The 20,046-nt window shown below is 48.6% G+C and overlaps 1 protein-coding gene across 1 annotated transcript; it reads right to left on the reverse strand.

Annotated features, from left to right (window-relative positions):
• Positions 1–5,402: 5,402 nt before the first annotated feature.
• On the reverse strand, positions 5,403–11,884 carry LOC311431189 (lymphocyte antigen 6E). The gene is made up of 3 exons (XM_084508491.1): positions 11,591–11,884; positions 7,372–7,491; positions 5,403–6,260 (listed from the first exon to the last, which is right to left on the reverse strand). Exons 1-3 carry the CDS (start codon positions 11,640–11,642, stop codon positions 6,052–6,054), a joined length of 381 nt encoding a protein of 126 aa, XP_084364617.1. The 5' UTR covers positions 11,643–11,884; the 3' UTR covers positions 5,403–6,051.
• Between the last annotated feature and the right edge of the window lie 8,162 nt (positions 11,885–20,046).

Raw genomic sequence — 20,046 nt, forward strand, 5'->3', positions numbered from 1 at the left:
CTCACTGGGAAATACGGGCCTTAATGAAGGAAACACCTCTGGTACCTCTGGGTCAAAACACTGATGGTGTCCCCTCTCAGATCTGGTGAAACAGCACCATTTTACATGAATTTTCTGAACAAGAAACATGGGACAGTACATCCTGGGCCTGCCTGGAGACAGATAGGTCCACATGTAGACGAGCAGGAGCAGGGACATGGGAGGCAATGTGAGTAGAAAGGACAATAATGCCTGGCACAAGGCAGGTATAACCTCCGGGGGACAGGTTTCTTCTGGCCCCACTTGCTGTGAAGTGCTGTCCTCTCCCAAAAACACTCTTAGGCTACAAAATACAGATTGAAAAGAGAGGGAGCAGTGGAGAAGGCCCTTTCCCAGGAAGGACAAAGTCCAGGTTAGGGTTATCCAGAGAAAAGGAAAGATATTTTTATTTGTTTCAATCAGATTACGGCTGTTCCTAAGAAACTCCTGAGAGCCCATTGTTGTTATTCTGCATTTACCGTACATTCCCCAGGGAACATAATCTCCTTCTCCCATGAGACTGAGCTATTTGGGGTCCCCAAAATAACAAAGCTTTAGACAAAAATTGCAACTACATATCTTGGCAAAGCAGCAGGAATTCTCTCCGATTCAGGAGAGCAGGGGGGAGGCTCCAGAGCAGTTTCCACAGCACTGTAGCCCCGAGGAGCTCAGGAAGAGGAGCAGCTGCCCACAGACACCCACACAGGGGCCATTATGTGCCCAAAATAGCCATCCTCTCCAACAAGAGTGCAGGCTCAAAGGACAAATCCTATCTCCATTCCTATGAGGGTCATGGCCATTCAGTGATATTTATGAGCACAACTATTGAAGGCAAAGACAATCTCTGTTCTTTATCCATCAACAGGAAAAGACTCCAATGGCCTTGAGATGACAAGTACAGATTTATCCCTCCCTATAGTCTATAGGCTCAACTTCAAGTCTGTGCTTTTTTTGACCAGCCTGTAATGCCCAGCGCTGGGCTTTGAACCCAACCCGAGCTGTTTCTTTCAAGAAAGCAAAAGAAAAAGCAAAGCAAGAGGTAATATCTGTAATAAATATCTGTAACACAGAACCATCCAGAAAAAAAAAAAATATTGTTCCAAGTGTACCTTTTTTATTAATTCCATATAGTTTTATTAGAGTATAACAAACATTAAGTAACATACACTACACATATACTTATGTTAATATATTGAAAGAAATCAATATTTCTTTATTCTGCTTATTCTGTTGCAATAAAGGCAATACACAATTACAAAGCTCACACATATGTATTAGTAAAATCAACATTTCAATGTAACCATCCCAGTGAAATGAGATCATTCAACAAAGCTGAAATAAAATGTGTCAATACTATATTTTTTTTTTCTGTAACACTTTATTGGCTTTATTATAATTTCATGAAGTGTTTCGGTTTTGATGAAGTGGTAGGTTTGGGGCTAGAAAAGTGTTCCCTTGGAAAATGTTGGACCTGGGAAGCCTTTTATGCCTTTCATTTCTCAATTTACACTAAGAGCACAGAGCTGGACAAATTAATACATTCAATCAACTTCTGATGCCTCCGATTCTCTGCTTTGCATGCAATTATCTGGTTAAAGGTAGCTCACCCTTGGGTCCTGACTCTCAGTTTTGTGTTAAGGGTTTCTCCTTGACCTGTGAGATCTTGGCTTCAAAAGCATCGCTCCCAGGTCTACCACAAGCCAGTAGATGGCAGGATTGACCCAGGGCTTCGCTTCCCTGTACACCATGAAGACTCCTAGCAAAATGCAGTCTTGGGTGTGTCTATCTCCGTTTCAGTTCAATACCCTCAGACAGCAGCTTTCCAGGGGAGAAATAATTCCTCCAGAAGTTACAAAGGAGGATTCAGAGACATCTCCATCCAAACAGCCAAGACTGATGGCACTTCACTGCTGAGGACGACAGTAAAAGAGCCCAGCTTCAAGGTGCGAATCATTGGGCTCACAGGAACCTTCTGATGGGGCCCTAAAGCTCCAAGCATGCTGATGTGCACCATATCTGACTTCCCCAGAGAAGGGAGAGCATTGGGCACCTCTATCTCACAGCCTCCATGGACCAGAACTACCAGGCTACCTTCAGGAGTCATGGACAAACAACCACCTTCATTACAAAAGTCTCCAGGACTACAGTCACTTCTAGTAGCACATAACTTCAGTAAATCAACACCAAGCAAGGACATTCTTTGAGTACCACAGTCAAGTAACTGGCCCTATTTGTTCTGGCTGTTTGTTCAAGGAAGTCACCTCAAGTCTGTGTTTTCCAAACAGAGAAGGTCTGCTGTTTTGCTAAAAAGAAATAAATATAAAAATCTCAAAAAACATTGGAAGAACTTTGTTTTATTTTTTTGTTGTTGTTGTTGGTTTTTTTAAGTCCTTTTGGCAAACAACAAGCCCAGTTGAACCTGAGCAGAGAGGACTTGTGCTGCAGTGAGCTTTGAGCATTTGCAGACAGTACATAAAAAATGGGAGCCCTTGTGACGTTAACATAGTGGTAGATGGCAGCAGCTGCCGTTGAAATACAGCCATTTCCAGGATGGAAGCACAGAAACCATTTTCTCATTCGCGTGCTCCAAAGTGGGCAGGTTTTGACCTAAGCTGTTCTCATTTTTCAGCAAAAACTGTTCCAGGATATTTTATGCTTGTACAGAGTGAAGCTGCCTCCCCTCAAAGCCTCCCCTCTTGTCAGAAAAAGTGAAGATCTGAGTTCTCTGCTGAGATTTCAATCTCTAATTCCCCAACCCAAGTAAGCACTTCAGGGCAGTCCCATCATGGCCCTCCAGCTCCAAATCAGGCATTTGGTTTAACAGCCTCCAGTTTTAATGCTCTGTAAATGCTGGGCTCTTACTATTTATTTCATTTGTATTATTAATGTTTTTAATTACTACGGTTGCACATTTTCAGGCCTTTCACTCCTGGGCTTTACAACAGCTGAGGTTCTCACATGATTTCAGGTGCTGGGGATTTGGGGGCAAAAAATATCTACAGTGGGACCAGGAAATGTGAGAACTGTTCATAAAATGCCTGGGATTAAAATATTGAATTACATCTCCTGCATTTGACAGGCTGCCATACCCTCTCCGTCTCTCCAATACACATATATCTTTCAGGGAGATCTTTGCCAGCTGTGTTTGAAAGGAAAAACTGCAAATATATCTTCTTCCATAGATGAAGTGTACAAGAATATACTGCACAAGGAGGGAAAGAGAAAACAAGAGTGAAAAGGGGGGAGAAAGGGGAAGAAAACAAACTTCTCCATATGCAATATGCTCATCATCTATAGGGTCAAGAACATGTGTGACCTATTGTGAACCTGGCAATGCCACTAATACAGCTTTGTATAGGGCAAGGAGCCTGCTGACCACACTTTCGCTAGCCCTTGCTCACTTGCATAACCAAGTCCCTGGCACAAGGAAACTCTGAAATACCAAGATAGGAAGGAATGGGCCATTGGAAGGAGTAACCAGGTCTCCCAAACTTTTTTTTTGTAGCTTTATCCCATGGGATTGTCCAGTGTGGCATCCTCGGGATAGACTTGTAAAGGCGCGAACATGCACGAGGACACAGCTATGCTGATGGCTTTTAAAACGAGCTCTTTGCTTGCAGTAGAGCTGTTGCAAGGATAATTAAGTCCAGAACCAACTTTATCAGGTAGCTAGAAAGAGGAGCTAAAACCCTGTTGCTGGAAAGGTAGAACATTGTGGGTGCTGTCTTGGTCTCACCTGATGGCATCCCCATCCCTCTGATCCACAGTAATCCCACAGGAACTTCACCACCTACTCACACCATGCAGCAAGGAACAAATTTACCCTGAAAACGAGGTTTCTAACCCTCTCAGGAAGAAGGCTTAGGCACAGAGAAGCTAGGGAATAGTAATTACAAGACTTTTGCTGGCTTCTTCCCTGGCTTGCCCTGTGCTACCTAATGTGCATAGCAGAGGGCCGGACTCTGGGTCACAGTGGACATTGAGCCCTGTGGTCCCAGCAGGATTAAGCCCTGCTGACCCTGGCAGATGACAGAGGATGAGATAACCAGAAGAAGGCACATCTCAAGCCCAATGAGATAATGGAGCATGGTGCATTCTTACCAGACTCATCACCTAATTGCGGGTCATGTCACGATGACCAGTAACTCCCGTTCTAAATGCCGTCATTAGCATCTATGTCACTTTAATTAAAAGATGGGGAGAAGGAAGAGGAAAGAACATGATAATGCATTTGCTGCAAGATGTCTGTACAACTGCGCACATATTTCATTGAAAAGAAGCTGCTCATTAGTGATTTAAGTGGGGACAACGGTATGATTCTCAAGGTCAGGCTGGATGGGGCCTTGGCCAACCTGATCTACTAAGTGGCATCCCTGGCTACGGCAGAGGGTTGGAATTAGGTGATCTTTAAGGTCCCCTCCAACCCAGGCCATTCCATGATCCTGATTCCATAATTGAACAGCACGTGCTGCTTGGGAGCTTGTTTTTTGGACACGAAACGGGAGAAACATACGAAGGAGGGGAGGAGGGCAAGGTTGAAAAGTGGCAATGCTACACCCAACTTTTGCTGCTAGAAAATAAAAAAAATAATAAAAAAAAAAAATCCCAGTGCACCTCTGATTGACCTGTGGAAGTGACAGCGAGTTTTTACCTAAGTTTATGGTCAATTTTGGCTTTTTTGGAGTCTAGTATGTAGGAAAAGATAATCATAAACCAGCACAATGCAGAGGCAGCAGGAGGACACATTTCCCCCAGGAGAGCTGAGAGCTTCCAGAAGCAACGCTGTTGAGAGACCTGGGAAGATCCTGGGATCTGGAGGACAGCAGGAATGGCAGGTTTGGCAGTGAAGTCACCTTCCGTACTCCTTACACACACCATCAGCCCGTCCACGGATTGCAGGTTGAAATTAAATATCTGACCTCTTTGCCTCAGACTTGACCAGATTTTGCAAACAGACCTGTTGCCCTGGATCATTTTAGGTGTTGCAGTTTTCTCCATTATCACCATCCCAAGTCTGTAAGCTGGGAAATCGAGGCACCAAGTCTCTGTAACAGGCAGACTAATTTGTACAGGTCCTATTCCCAGTGTTAGGAGCAATGGGGTTGACTCAGAACCACGGCTGGCACTTGTCACTAAAATGCACCTGGAAAAGGCGATGCTTGAGAGATGTGAAAGGAGCTGCCCATGGGGTGTTTTATCAGAAAGGTGAGGGACAGGGAGAAGGTGAGCTTGCTGCTCAGAGATGAACTGCTGAGATGGAGTACTCAAAAGCCGCTCGATAGGGTAAGAGGCCCTCGTGCTGTGCAAAACATTTGTATTTTCTGTAACAGTGTTCCTAATCTCTCTGGTGGCACCAAGGAAAAACACACAGCACACGTCCCAGCTCAGGTAACAACAGGAGCATGTTTATTCAGGTCTGGCACTTACAGAGCTCAGAGGGACAAGGTACACGTCATTTGTTTTCCAGAAAAAGTCAGCCCAGGGTTGGAAGAAATTTATAAAAAGAGACTCCAGCTGCAGGGGCCAGGAATGTGTCTCCCTTGGGGTCATGCATTCCCCGTGCCTGGGCCACCCTCGTGTTGGGGCACGCTGGTGCCAGGCATCTCCATGGAGGCAGGACCATCTGAACGCTTGACGGAACGGTGTCTGGGGGCAATCGTTTCGTGGTGAGTCCCAACCTTGATTTAAGCAACCTTAGAAACTGGGGGAAACAGGTAAAAAAGCAGAAACCCTTCCGAAACAATCCACCGGGAGGTGCAAGAGTGCAGCGGGGTAGGTCCGAAGGAGGAGGAGGAGACCGGTTGGGCCCAACCGCCCAGGTCTCTGATGCTGGAAGAGCATAAAGTCTGGGAAACGACCACCGCGGAGGCCTGCTGAGAAGTAGAGGATCTCCTTGTGGGCAGTGATAGAGAAAATATTGGCTAATGAGACCCGCGGCAGCCCGTGGAAGACGGGGCACCACGTTGCAGAGGTGGGCTCGCCGGGGGTGCCCCCACCGTCCCCAGGGCACCGGCTCTTCCTCGGCCAGCCCCATCACTCACGAGCCCTGAGGATGTAGAAGAAGCTGACCAGGATGCCCAAGGCCAGGACGGTGTAGCTGGCTTTCACGCTGCTGGAGCCGCTGATGTTGCAGAGGAAGGAGTCGCAGCAATAAACGGAGGCAGCTGCTATGCCAACATTAATCCCAGCACTGGGGCAAATGGGAGAGCATCCTTTGGAGATGGACTGGCCGGACTTGCCACCTGAATTTCAGTGGGGAAGGGGAGAGGAAGAAAAACAGAAAGCAGATGGGTTTAAAACCTTTCAGCCTTTTGATCTGTTCTGCAGAGGAAACAACAGCACCGAAAAAGCTAGAGTGTCACATGCAGCACAGAGAGGATGTAGCACTTCTCGTCAACCTCAGCCAGCCCACACACTTCGAGAAACACCCCCACCTACTTTCCACACTGCCCCTAGAGACCGTACAACCCAGGGACAGCCCTTCCAGGCTGCTGGCCAAAATTTGTCTGCCACAGCTCCGGTGGAGAATGTCAAAAATCCCACTTCAAGCTTGACCCTGGGGCTCCTCAAGTGAAATGGGGAAAGCCAGAGAGGGACTCGTGAGCGAACGCCGTGTTACGAGCTCAGCTGCGAGTGAGGCGCAGCTCACATTTAGCAGCGAGCTCAAGAAATAGGAAGCCATTAGCACTGTGTGCTAAGATGACAGGTTTATAAAAGCTCCTGGCCTCCATTTGTGCATGCACAAGCCGCCCACATTATGGGCTCTGCAACTCGGGCATGCAACACTCTTCCCTCCTGCGTGTTGGAAGGAGAGGCTGAGGGAGAGCAGGGCAAGCCAGGGTGGGATGCGAGCTCTGCAGTGCCACCAGGAGACCTGCCAGAGCAGGCTGGTTCCCTGGGAGATCCCCCGGAGCTTTCTTGGTGTTTTTTTTTCTTCTGTGGAAAGCAGGCATTTAGGGAGGGAAGCTGCAAGTTCCTGGCAATCCCACCATGCCTACAGAGGGCAAAAAATCACGAGCAGGACCCAGAGACAAACAACACAAGCTAGCACAGAGCAAAAGCAGGAAGAGTAACCTTGGACCTTTCCTGCAGAGGAAGCCTGCAACACCCTCGACCTCGACCCTTTCACCAGCAACCTCCTCTCTCCACCCCTAAGTTCCCCTCGGACTCCTGGCATCAGTGCAGACACGTGGGCTTTAATGTGACTTGGTTTGGCAGCACGTCTCTTGCAAAATGCCTTTAGGGTGGTCTGACACAGCTGCCACACAGAACTTTCTCCTTTCTCCAGCCAGAGGAAGGAAAACCTTCGCGCACTTCCCCATGTAATCCCGGAGAGCAGCTAGGAAGACTCACCAAGTCCCACTCCGACGTACGTTGTCACACAGTAGTTTTCATTCTCCCCGCACGTGACAGGCTTCAGGCAGCCCCAGTTGGAGGACGCATCCGAGCAGGAAAAGCAGACGAGTGTGTGGGCTGCAAGAGAAAGGCACAGCTCAGTTAGGGACTGGTGGGGAGACATCACTGCTCAGAGGTCCCCACCTCCAGCACACAGCACTCACGGCATCCAGCCACAGGCCATGCTTGCTGTTCAGGCTGCGTCAATCTGTGATAGCCTTTTTGCCCCCAAATTTGTCAGAGGGTTCAAGCACAAGGGATAAATGTTAAGGTTTCGGTTGGGTTAACTGCCAGCTAAAGCCTCAATGCAACTGCGGGTCAGCCTGGTGCTTCATGGCATGCTCTTATTTGCACCAAAAGCTGGTCCAAGCAGTGGCTGCCAACCCAAAGGCAGGTTCAAGCTTGCAGGTTGGATGCTGAGATTTGGGCTTATTCACCTCTGCTACCCTGGACACCAATGGGAACTGCTCCAGGTGTGACTACAGGTTCGAGCTTTTCGTGGCCTGCCTTTGGCAGCAGGGCACAAAGCTTAGGCTACACTTGAGCTAACATACATGGTAGAAATAATTTCCCAGCCAAAGCAAGCCCAGCGCTGCAGCAAGACCTGCAAGGACTTGCAGTGCCCCATTACCCTGAGAGTCACAGCACTATGAAAGCATGCTGCTTTCAACCAACCTTTCTAATGTGGAGCAGAGGAAGAGCAGAGAAGCACGACTTCCTACAGGGCAGGTTCCCCAATGTGGTCAACCCTGCACCAGCAGGATGGATTGCACCAACTAGTTCCCATCCCACATCCAAGGAAGGGGAAAGATTGGGAAATGGCATTCGGCGGAGGGAAATGGTCGCAGAAACTGCCTGGACTAGTGACTCAGCATGGACTTGTGTATTTGGCAGTGGATGGATGATCTTCTCTGTATTTTACATATTAAGAACTTCACATCCACACTGCAATTGTTGACCTACATATGCAGACAGATCGGGGCCATTCCCAACACTTGACGGGCTCTGATTTTGGAGCCCTCTGCAAACCTTGCCGTGAGGCCTGCCTTTCTCTTTCGTGTTTATAGGATCCAAAATGGAGGGGAAGCAAATTCAGGATGGGAAGCGCAAGGCTGCCTCATTCCTGCTCCTACCCCTTCCAACCCCAGGACAAACAGATTTTCCCAAGGAGGTGATGCTGGAGAAGCCCTGATAGCGCTTGCTAAGGCTTGGCAGTCCCTGCTGTGGTGTATTTTGAAGAGCAAGTTGGATAAATATTAATAACAGCTGTCCTGCTCTGCCACAGGCCTGCCTGACCTCTTGAGGTCCTTCTCAATCCTGCTTCTCTCAGAAAAATATAAAAAAGCCCTTTACAGGAAAATTGGAAAAAAATAACAATTGTGCTCAGAAGAATGACTTTTGAGCAGCCACAGCCAAGGCAAGGGATGAAAACAAAAACATAATAGCATATCTCATGAAAACATATTAAAGCTGGTTAGTGGGAGGTCCTGAATGTCACGCCAGAGCAGCTGGATGACTCTGGAGACAAAGCCAACACCACAACCCCCTAGCAAGAATTTCTTGGTCTGTCTCATACAGCCTTCCATGATCATCAGTCTGCCAACGATCCTTGCAACAAAGCAGAGTTACCTGAGCATGCCAGCACGGCAGCCACAACCTACACAGTGCAGCCAGGATTACAGGGCCACCGGTTGAGTCAAAGGCCTCAGGTGAGATTCGTCAGTGGACGTTGCCCCTAGGAGAGGGGAGGAGGAGGGAGCCAACCACTGCATCTGCAGGCTGTTGTCATCCCTTGCTGAAACCTCAAAGCATTTCCATGCGTGGTATTTTTTGATCTTGTTGGCCAAAACTCAGCTGCAAACTCAGGCTGAGACCTTGAAGAGAAGCCTGGCTCTCTCCCTTTCCCCTCTTCCCCATGTCTTTGCTCTCAAGTCTCAGGTGACCTGTCCCAAACCCTTCCCCTTGCAACCACCCTGATGGCAAACTGAGGCCCAAGGAGGCAAAGTGACTCATCCCACCTCAGGGGAATCATCTGCAAGCAGGAATGAAGTGGATTATAGGCTTCCCATGGACATTATGGCAGCCCATGTGTCCCCGTATGTATTTGCTCACCATGCTGAATGCACAAGTTGAGCGGTGCAGTGCTAATACATTAAGCCTTAAAGATTTCAAATGTGAACACATCTGAAATATTTGTATATGCAAACAAAAACGCCTCTAGGCATGACACTTTCTACTGCTAAATCTATATTCTTAACACGCTGTCCTGTCCACACCCTGTCCTTTTTCACACCTATTACTCCTTGCCTTAATGTAGACTAAATATTTCCGGGATGGGTGAGCCCTTTGGTATAGTTTAGGAGAGGAACCATTCAGTTTTAACTCCTGCTGCTTTCTGCTTAAGCAAAACAGATAACTAAAGGACCCACTGCAGAGTGAAGAGAGCAAGCAGGCTGCGTGCCTTAGACAGAAGGCACAAGAGGGGAGCAGAATTATTTTACGCGGCTGGAGACAGAGCTAAGAGTTGGAGCTCAAGGCTGGGGAAAAAAAAAAAAAAAAAAAAAAAAAAAGCCTAAGTCTGAACAATGCATAAGAAAAGCCTCATTTTCACCAACTAGAAAAGGCGGTTTTCTTCAATGTGAAGAATGTATGTGTTTATTTGTTTGCTGTTCAGCTCTTTGCAGGAACAAAGGGCTTCCAAGAGCAGATCATTTGGGGTAATTCCTCAGATAAGAGGTTGAATCCATTCTTGCAAAGAGCAATGCAGGAAAAAGGAAAAAAAAAAAAAAAAAGCCTTTAAGAGCTCGCTCCAAAGCTCAGCGGCCCCACTGAAAAATGCTGTTACTTCAGCAGCAATTCCGTTCGGTCTCTATGTCAAATGTTCTTTCCTTTACATTGGTCTTAGACAAGATCCATATGCCAGATCTTCGGGGCACTTTGAACAGTGGGCAAAGCTTTTCTTAAAAAAAAAAAAAAAAAAAAAACTCCCTGCATATGCTGGAAGTGTTCGGGGAAAAGGCAACCTGGTTAAGAAACCCTTTTGCTTGGCTGAGAATTTACTCTTATGCTGAAAGGTGTTTTTTTTGGGGGAGGGGGAGAGCATTAACCCCATTCCTGCCTGGGCCTGGACTGCCCGGCTGGAACTGAGCACACACCAGCTGGGCTCTGATGGAGACCCAGATCTTGAACTGCCAGTTGCTTCGTGGACCCCATGGAGAGGGGGGCGCAAGAAGGGTAGAAAACAATTAGTTTCTTCTTATTGGTGTCCTCGGGAGGCAGGAAGGGTCTGTGTTTCCTGAGCCAGAGTCTCAGACGACCAAGAACTCTCCCGTTTGCTCTTTGTTTGGCTTCTCCAAGCAGTGACATATGGAAACAATACAGGGTTTTGCACAGCCCCATGGAGTTTGGAAAGGCAGAAATGGAGTCATGGGGATTACGGACCTGTGACTTGGCCAACTTGCAGTTTAACACCCAGCAACAGGAAGCATATTCTCCCCAGCTTCAGTGGCAGCCCCAGGAGTGCTCCACAGGGCCCTTTCCCTTGGGGGTCACCTCCCCACACGCCATGAACCCCAGGCTGTCCCTGTGGATGCTGGGGAACGGCAGGAGCCAGGGTCACAAGTGGTTCTACCCAGACTTTGCTCCATCTGCCATTGTCGGGGCTGGGCTCCATCTCCCCTCCACCCTTCTTCCCCTCGGCAGCATCTCAGCCCATTTCAGCGCCGTTATCCCGGCTCGCTGCACCGAAAGGGGGAGCGGAGCCATCCCTGGTCTTTGTTCGAGCTGCAACTGGGAAAAGCTCCAAAATATAGACGTACACAGCTGGAGACACACACCCATATAAATACATGCACGGAAGCCCCAAAGTTCCTGCTGCAAGGGGGACACTGCCGAGCGGCAGGTCTTGGGAAGACCCCCACCACCCCAAACCTCCGCCAACCCCCAGCACGGCTCAGTCCTGCCCCTCCAGCCCTTCCGCAACCCTCACCCCACCTCCCGCATTCTTCCAACTTCCAGAGCACCCACTGCAAGACGCAGCATCTCCCCCCAAGCATCCCCCCCTCCCAATAATTCTCCCCCAAACTGGGGGCTGGGCAAAAAAAAAAAAATATATATATATATATAAAAAAAAAAAAAAAGAGGTGGGAGGAGGGGAGAAGCAGCCCCCACCTCTTACCTCTCTCCACGCACAGCACCGCAGCCAACGCGGCGAGCAGGAGCGCCTTCATGGTGCGGCGGTGGGGCCGGCGAGCTGCGCAGGGAGATGGGCTGCGCACAAGGCTGGCGGCAGGGCTGGGCGGCGGAGGCGGGGGAAGGACACCAGCTCCTCCCAGCGGGCCGCCCCTGCGCCCGGCGCCGCCTTCCCCCTCCTGGTCCCCGGCCGCGCCAGGTTTCGTTTCCCCGATCCGGAGAACCGGAGCGGGGAAAGCGTCGTGTCCTGTCGTCCTCTCACCCACCCCAACCAACCAAACCCCCGCGGGTGCGGCTTTTTATGCCCTTTTTATGCACTCTGGGTCACCGTTAGCAGTGCGGGTGGAGAGGTAGTTATGCTTTGGTCCTGCAGTTCGCTGCTTTCCCTTCAAGGATTTTTCCTCCCCGCTTTCCGGTCGCCTCTGTTTCCGTGGGGGAAGAGCCGTCAGCTGGAGGACCCCCCCCCGCATGCGGGGCCTCACCCGTGCACAACGTGCTTCATGAGCAGCCCCCCCGCCGCATCCACAACTCTGCATGCAGGAGGACCTACTGCATCGGCCTCAAGTTGCACCAGGGGATGTTTATGTTGGAAATTAAGAGACATTTCTTCTCAGAAAGAGCAGTAAGACATAAGAACAGGTTATCCAGGGAGGTAGTGGAGTCCCTGGGGGTGTTTAAGGAAAGGTTGGACATAGTGTTTAGGGACGTGATTTAGTGGGTGACATTGGTAGTAGCTGATGATTGCACCAGATGATCTTGACGGTCTTTTCCAGCTTTAATGATTACATGATTTATGCCCCTGTACATGCACAGATCTCCTGTGTGCACACACACCTGACACATCCACAACTGCCTCGTGTGCATATTTACCATGTGTGTGGAAATCCCTGTGTGCAGGACTCCCTTCATACATGGAACACTGCATACACAAACTTGTACGTACACTAGACCCCTGCATACATGATGCCTCCTCTTCATTTACAGACCTGCTGCATGCAAAGCCCTCTGCATGCAAGTAGGTAACCAACCTCCTGACCTGTTTACTGGAGTCCAAACGTGATTAGACATAGAGGGCTGGAAAGTTTGAAGGTGCAGAGCCCAGTAGCAGGAGTGGCGTGGGATGACCTGGGATGCTTGACAGGATGGATCTTCAAAGCATGCGGTGGTCTACCAGAAAGCTTGTCAGGAGCAACCCAGGTTCGGCTGAGCAAATTCGGATTTTTTTAGAAATTTTTCAAAAATAGCAAAGCCCTTCAGAAAATGAGCTGGACAGAGAGTACTGGGGGAGGGAGCTTGTGAAGTTGGCTGCTGAGGGAGCCTGGGAATGCAAGTTTGACAAACTCTGTATACCACAGATGGGTTTAATTCTGCAGAATCAGCATTCCCTGGCAAATGAGCCTGTCGGAAGAAATTCCACCTCCCATGTTTTCAGAGTGCATTCAGAAACCTCTACTTGGAAACCAAATCCATGCCTGCAAGCTCCCACTTCCCCCATCTCTCTTAAGACTCATTTTTAATTCTCATTGCCGGTTATTCTAGCAGGAACTGACAGAGTGGTGCTTTTCTGTGGTCTAATACCTTCCACTGAAATAGGCAGCTGGGACTGTTTCATTCTCTGGTTTGCAACTCAAATGCCAAAAATCTGGGAAGTTTCAACTTTGCGGTAGCCTGAGTAACTGTAATTCAGCCTGTCTGTGCACCATCATTCAGATAAGCTCACAAGATGTCTGTGTCACAGAGTGCCCAACAACCGAGTTCAACTTTTGTCTGTAAGAGTCAATCTGGCTTTTTGTGGTGCACATGAGAGTAACTTCATGGCATGTCATCATATGCAGCATCAAAGGTTTAATTTCTGGGTGTCAGGAAGGCATAGCATGCTTTTTTCTGCTCCCCTGTTCCTTTGGAGACTTGTAGGCTCCCCGCATCCCCAGCAGACATGGACAAAGGCCTACAACTTTCTAGTTTTCTTCCTCCCCAAACCCCAAATCTAATATTAGCAGTTCCACTGCTTCATGGATAGGATCCTGTCTACTTCTGGGAAGGAAGAGAGAGGACCTCAGAGTGACAGGACACAACTCATCACGGGATCTGTAGTCATCCTGGTAATACTGAAATGTCTGGGCAGGAGCAACAATAATTACAGGCTACTTACAAGTGGAGCAGGTGGGCAGAGTGCCTAGGGACCAGTTTGCTGTGGTAAATGGCATGGGAGATAAGAAAGGCAGCAGGAATTTGGCCTGTGCGAGGGAAAGGTGGGTGCAGGTAAAAAGATTTGTTCAAGGTAAAAGGAAACGGAGAGGTGGCTGGAACTGAAAACAAAGTGATGCTAGAGTAAACATTACATGGCTTGCTTGTGTGCTGGGGACAAATGGCTAGTTCTAAAATAAGGAAATTAAGATAATGGCAGCTCCCTTCACGGGTCAAGAGAGCGGGTTAGCAGGGATCGGTGCAGCAATTAAAACAGGAATTACTAGGTCTGCAAGGCTTCACTGCTGAACTGACGTTTTGGGAGTTTGAGTTTGAAATGTGGGCCTGCTAAAAGCTTGCTAAGCATCCGCATGCAGAGAGCTTCCTTCACCACCACTTTTCTGTTTCAGAGCTTGGGGGGAACTACCTGAACCTGGCCAGGGCTGTGCACAAGAGGCTCTGTGAGGCACCTACACCCCAATGGAGTTTGCAAATGAGGTGTTTCCCCTGCTCAGTGGAGCAGAAGGGGCTTCACAGAGCAAATCTGATAAAGCCACTTTGCATAGATTCCACAGGAAGGGCACAACCTCCTTTCTTTTCACTAGTTACATCATTCTCTGCAGGTTAGGAGAAAAGCTCAGACTTCTGGGCTGCCAGAGAGGATAGGGGCTGCTCTGTGGAAGAGTCCCATCCCACCTGCCAAAGGTGTTAAACGCTGATATTGATTTAGTAGAGCAGAGGGCCAGGAGGACACAATTTGTTCTCTAGCCTGGCATTTAGGTCCCTTGCCTGGGAGAGCAGGAGACCAGGATCTTCATCCCTGCTGCAAGGTGTGTTTCCCCCAGACAGACAAACCTCTTTGCTCGGAGCAGTCCGCTGCAAGGTAGCATGGCATAAAACCTCTCTCTGCTCTAGGTGCTGCCACAGAAAATGGTGCTGGAGCCGTGACGCACCATCCCCAGGGCTTCCACTCACACCATCCAGCTCCACCTCATTGGGTTGATTTCATATCCCAGCCCCATCATCCCACCCCTGGATGTTTCTCCTCCTGAAAGCCCTGTTGGCTGCTCCAGAACAGAGCTGCCCAGCAGATCTTCAGGCACATTCATCCAAGGGAGCTCCAGACACAAGATTTTTTGTTTGTTTCTTTCTTTGTTTGTTTTGCATTGGAGTCTCCTTGCCTACCGTCCTCTGTCACCTTGACACATCAACATCTTTGTTGTCCTTGTCACCATGCCACTTTTTCCTGCAGCCTGTGGGGACACACCTGAGACAGCAGTCAGCTGCTGAGGTTCCTGAAAAAGTGTGTGTGTAATCAGGTAGATCTGTGGGCTGTAGTATCTGCTAGAATAAGACCTTCATCTGCTCACTCCAAGCACAACCTGCAGTCACAGTCAGGCTGTCGGATTTATGAACTTTCATTTCTGGTTGATATCAATATTTCGTATTTTTCCTTCTTTTCCAGAACTCTTAAGGTGAAGGTGGTCCCCTGGCTGCTGCATGCTGAATCGGTATCCGAGAAATCACTCTTACTAATTTGGGTCTGCATGACTCAGCCCTTGTCTTGCTTGTTTATTTAAGGCTTTTGACAGGAAACGAACTGTGAAGCTTAATACAGGGGTCAGGACTCAGGCAAAAAGTTAAGCTCTGGGTGCTGCTGTGATTTCTCCACTTTGCTGGGAGTCTGCTGGAGGATACGTCCCTGTCTGGAGTGACCGGACTGCCTCCAAAGAAAAGTTGCTTGAGAATTATGCCCTCCAGCATTATAAACTGACTCCCCTGCCCAAGCCTGAGCCTTTTGTCCTTGCCTGGACTGTGTGGTAGGGGTGCATTTCTCCAGCTGTGTCCTGAAAAGACCTTGTACCTTTACCATCAGTATTTTAACTCATCTCCTAGATGGCCACTGGACTTGAGTTGTGGCCTTGTCTCCAGTCCTATCTGCTATCAGGCCTTGGACCTGTGTAGTAGGTATACCCATCTCCAGTCCTATCTCCATCCTCTGGGTGAAATTTGGACCCATGCTGTGTAGCCTTCTTTCCATTCCTGGCTTCTTTTGAACCATCAGTGAGGTTCTACAGCCCCCTGCAATGGTTCCTGTGCAGGGGGGGGCTCTTCTCTCCAAGCCAAGACCTAAAAGTCTGGTTGTTTGGGGGAGGGAAGAGGCATTCCAGACCCTTCCCATCCCATCCACCAAAAATGTGCCTCTTTAAACAAGCAATCTGGCAGGCTCCAGGGAGGCCACATGGACCACACTGACCCTGTAAACAAGGTGCTGGACTAGTGGACTTTTGCAGTAGAAATCCTAAATTTGGCACAAATGAAATACAAATGGATATGATGTGTCCATGTGTAAGCAACTAGAAGAAATGGCAGTGCAAGGGTTAAGCGGAAAGGCATGTGTTTTCTGCTCTAAGCATTCAGTATCTGATTTCATTCAAATGACGAAGACCAAGGAACTGACCTTACGTAAAAGAATGGAGAACAGGGTGTGAGCAATAAAACATCCAGATAAAGAAAGCAAATGAACTGGGAAATTCACAATTTTTTGCCTAGAAGAGGCAAAATAAAAGGCAAAGTGAGCCAAAACAGCATCCTCCCCCCTAAAGGCCAACAAAGTCAAATCCAAAATCAGTTTGTTGTGCTCTGCCAAGAACCTCAGAGGCATGATGAGCACTTCATAGCTGTCATCTCTTGTCTAAGTGTGGCATAGGGATAACGTTGGCCAGATCACCCAGGCACACACGTGTGAGAAACTTAAATCTCTAAGAATAAGTGTAAGAAGGCAAAATCAACTTTCTTAGAGATTTTGTATGATTTTTTTTTTCTCACAGAAAATATTGCACTGAGTTTTATTGCACTGTAGATGACGGCAAGGAGTTTCTTGTTCCCGGGAGCAGAGTCTGCAGGTTATCTAATCGCTGATTGCATCTGGTGCTGGAGCAGGCCCTGGAGCCAGGGGCAGGTCCCAGGTGAGCTGTTGTGAGCACCAGGCACAGAGCCAGTGCCTGCTTCCTGGCCCTGCTGCACCAGGACTGATCCCCCGGCCATGCATGATGAACCCCATCATGCATGGTGAGGGTGCTTTGCATGGCGTTTAGGGATTTTCTTGGATGAAATAAGGAGAAAACCCTACGTCACTCACGTTATGCAGAGCTCTCTCCACTTGTTGGCTCAGCACATCTAAAGCTTGTACTGCTGACTGAGATCCTGGGAAGCCTGGAGGTATTCTGGGGGGTTGAACACATTTTGGAGTGAGGTTCCTACATGATATCAGTGGAAGAGGATCTTTGTGTCATGTTTGGTGTTAGGCATTGGTGTATAAAAGTCAAGCCTGAACAGCACAGTTATGCTGTAATGAAGGAAAGGTGGCCAGCACCCCAGCACCTTCAACATCTCCATGGCAATGATAGAAGGGAGATGGAGGGGGCCAGGAAAGGCAAACAAGTTCATTCTCTATCCCCAGTTCATTCTCCATCCCTATCTCCCCACTAATGATATGTTGAGGACAATATTTTCCATCGTGCTTTGATGCACCTGGATAATGATGCTCAAGCTGCTGATGCTGGAGGCAGTTCTCCCAGCAATTCACTCCAGCTCTTCACCATTCCTTAGATGTGAAGAACTTTTCTGATCCTATCTACAAGGTCCTTTTGTGGCCATGTGAACCAATCCTAGAGCAAAACCGGGGAGAAGGCAGCAGTCCGGGTGGAAGGATCTCATCTCATCACACTCCCGTTTATGCTTCCCAGTGTGAAGTATGCAACTTTTCAATGGACTGCAGAATTCCATCAGGGCCTTTTTCTTTTTCTGTCCCAGTTCCTCCCCTCCCAGTTTGACATTTGTTAAACTTGTGATCTCTTATAGCACCCATTACTACTTCTTTATTTTTGCTAAATTGCTTCAAGGGATATTTCCTCATCCTGTATTTGTGCAGATAACGGGTCTGCACTAACTGCAGAGCTTTGTGTTATCCTTACCAAACTGCATCCTCTTTCTCAGACCGTCACTTACATTTACCAGAGTGGCCCAGAATTCTCTGACTTGCAGATTTTACCAGTTTGTTGCCTGCAAGCTCATTCAACATATTCTCTAATCCATCATTTGAACTCTTAATTACAATATTGCATCATACCAGAGCCATGGCAAGCTGCAGAGAACCCTGTTTGATAGATCCTTTTGCTTTGACAGCAAAGCCATTGACAGTTATTTGCTTGTGACTTTAGCTAGACTGCATTTTCTTAGTTTGCTGCCATGTGATACAGTGCCAAAAGCTTTATTAATGCTGAGGTATGTGACAGATACCATTTTTACCCTAACTACAGATTTTGCCACCTTGCCACAGGTGGGAATAACACCCATCTGTCACAAGGCTCTTGCTGTTTGTTCCCTTCTCCTTGATAGCCCCTGCAGCATTACAAATGGTTTAGTGATTTATTTCAGGTATTTTTTCCCAAGACTGGGGCCTGGGCTGACTGCTCTGTATTTGCCCAGTCTCCCCTATCCCCTCTATGACAGTGGGTGCTGTGTTTGGCAGTATCCAGTCTTCTGAAATCCCCAGATTTTCCTCTTGTAAAGACACAGGAACAGGTAAAACAGGCTGGGTTTGGTTGCTGTGATGCCAAAGATTAATTTTCCCACTGCCTCTGCGCCTGGTCACCGTTTAGCCTGGCTAATATCCCTTACTGCTGTGCATATTCATACTGGAAAAGCCACCTTTCCTTTGCTCAGGCCTGTGGCCTGCTTCCTTTCAATGTTCTGGGTTTTGATGCGTTCGCTAGCTCAGCTGTGTTGATCTTAGGAACACGAGCAGCAGCAAAACGTCTCCGTGTTAGATGTGGTTGGTGTCTCCACCTGCCTCCCCTGCACTGCGCACGTACTGCAGGCTGCAAGAGAAAACATCTCTGAGGCTGGGTGTGGAACTCAAAGTTGTTGGGGTTGCAGAGCAGATCCTGTGCTAAAGGAGCGCCTCGAAGCACCGTCTAGATGTCTGCTCCCAGCAAGTTGCAGCTAATCCTGCAGCTAATCCTCTTCCCTCTTTGTTTCTCTCAAAAAGTTTCTGTGATTTCCCACTCAGAGCATCAGCTTTAACAAAGTTCCTTCATAAATCCTACCCATGTGCTCACTGGTTTTGACTTTGGCTTCTCATTCACAGCTGTGGGCTTTCAGTCCAGGAGCTGGATGGGTGCTGGTGTGTCTGGTAGAGCAACTGGTAAATCCTTTTAAACACATGGAAAACCTGGAGGCACTTCACCTGCGGAGGTTTAATCAGCATAATCCTGGTAAGATCAGGTGCTCTGGCATCCAGAAATTTCAGGAAAGAAGGGGGTTTCCTCTAAATTTGTAGATAGGGAGACCTCAAAACTCCTCTGACCCTTTTATTCTGCTGGAGCATCCGTTTGGGTGCTGTCAACAGGAAGCACTGAAGCCAGTGTGGCGAAGAGGAAGGGAAGGCAGTTGGGGCCTGCAAGGGGACACGTAGCGATAAATGCAGAAATCTGCTGGCAGGAGAAAGTCCCTGTAAGCAGAACCAAGCAGTTCCTTTAAAGAGTGTCTGCTTATCAGCTTGATCCCAGCACAGAAGTGGAAGACCACAAAGGGGAGTCCTCAGTAACAGCTGGTGGGTTTTAAGAAGCCCACCTTGCCCTCCAGACCCTGCAGCACTGCTGCTGTGGCAGATACCTGGCTAAGGTTTGCTCTCCCTCCTGCCCATCCTGGTGCCCTGCATGCTGCCAGCCTCAGGGGACTTCTCAGCCCTTGACTCTTCCCTCCCTGCCATCTGACCTCACCCACGAGCTCTTTGATTTTTCACGTGCAGTGAAACTGGTTGAGGTATAAATTGCTCCGTCTGCTTCCCTTTTCCTGCGCCAACTTGCCTGGCGGTAAAGGCAGTAATGGCTCTGGCCCCGGGCCCAACTTTCCTGGAGTTTTTTGCAAGCACCCAATATACTGCAGGGCCTATGGGAAGAAGGGACTTCCCTCTGCTTGGGGTTTTATTGATGCACGTGTTCGTGGCATCGGGATGCAGTGCGGCCACCACAGCCCATACCACAGCTGCCGGCCCCTTCCCTTAGCGGCTGGGCATCTCCTCCTTCCTCTCCATTTAAAAGTTTTTCCATTCCCATTTCTCCCTCGTAGCTTTCCTTCCGTTTTGTGGTTGACTTCACCAAAAGAAACTTAACAGCAAATTTTTGTTTGGCCCTCTCGACATCTGTTTTTCATCCCTGGGCTGGGCTCACCAGTATGCTCAGATCTACG

The sequence above is a fragment of the Aythya ferina genome, assembly GCF_964211825.1.
Source record: "Aythya ferina genome assembly, chromosome: 2".
Lineage (NCBI taxonomy): Eukaryota > Metazoa > Chordata > Aves > Anseriformes > Anatidae > Aythya > Aythya ferina.

Bases quoted from the DNA above. Each gene is read 5' to 3' on its own strand.
- LOC311431189 (XM_084508491.1), bottom strand. From the start codon at position 11,642: ATGAAGGCGCTCCTGCTCGCCGCGTTGGCTGCGGTGCTGTGCGTGGAG. The intron at 7,492-11,590 runs GTAAGAGGTGGG...TTTCTCTTGCAG, and splicing joins GGTGCTGTGCGTGGAGAGAG to CCCACACACTCGTCTGCTTT. The intron at 6,261-7,371 runs GTGAGTCTTCCT...ACTGAAATTCAG, and splicing joins GTACGTCGGAGTGGGACTTG to GTGGCAAGTCCGGCCAGTCC.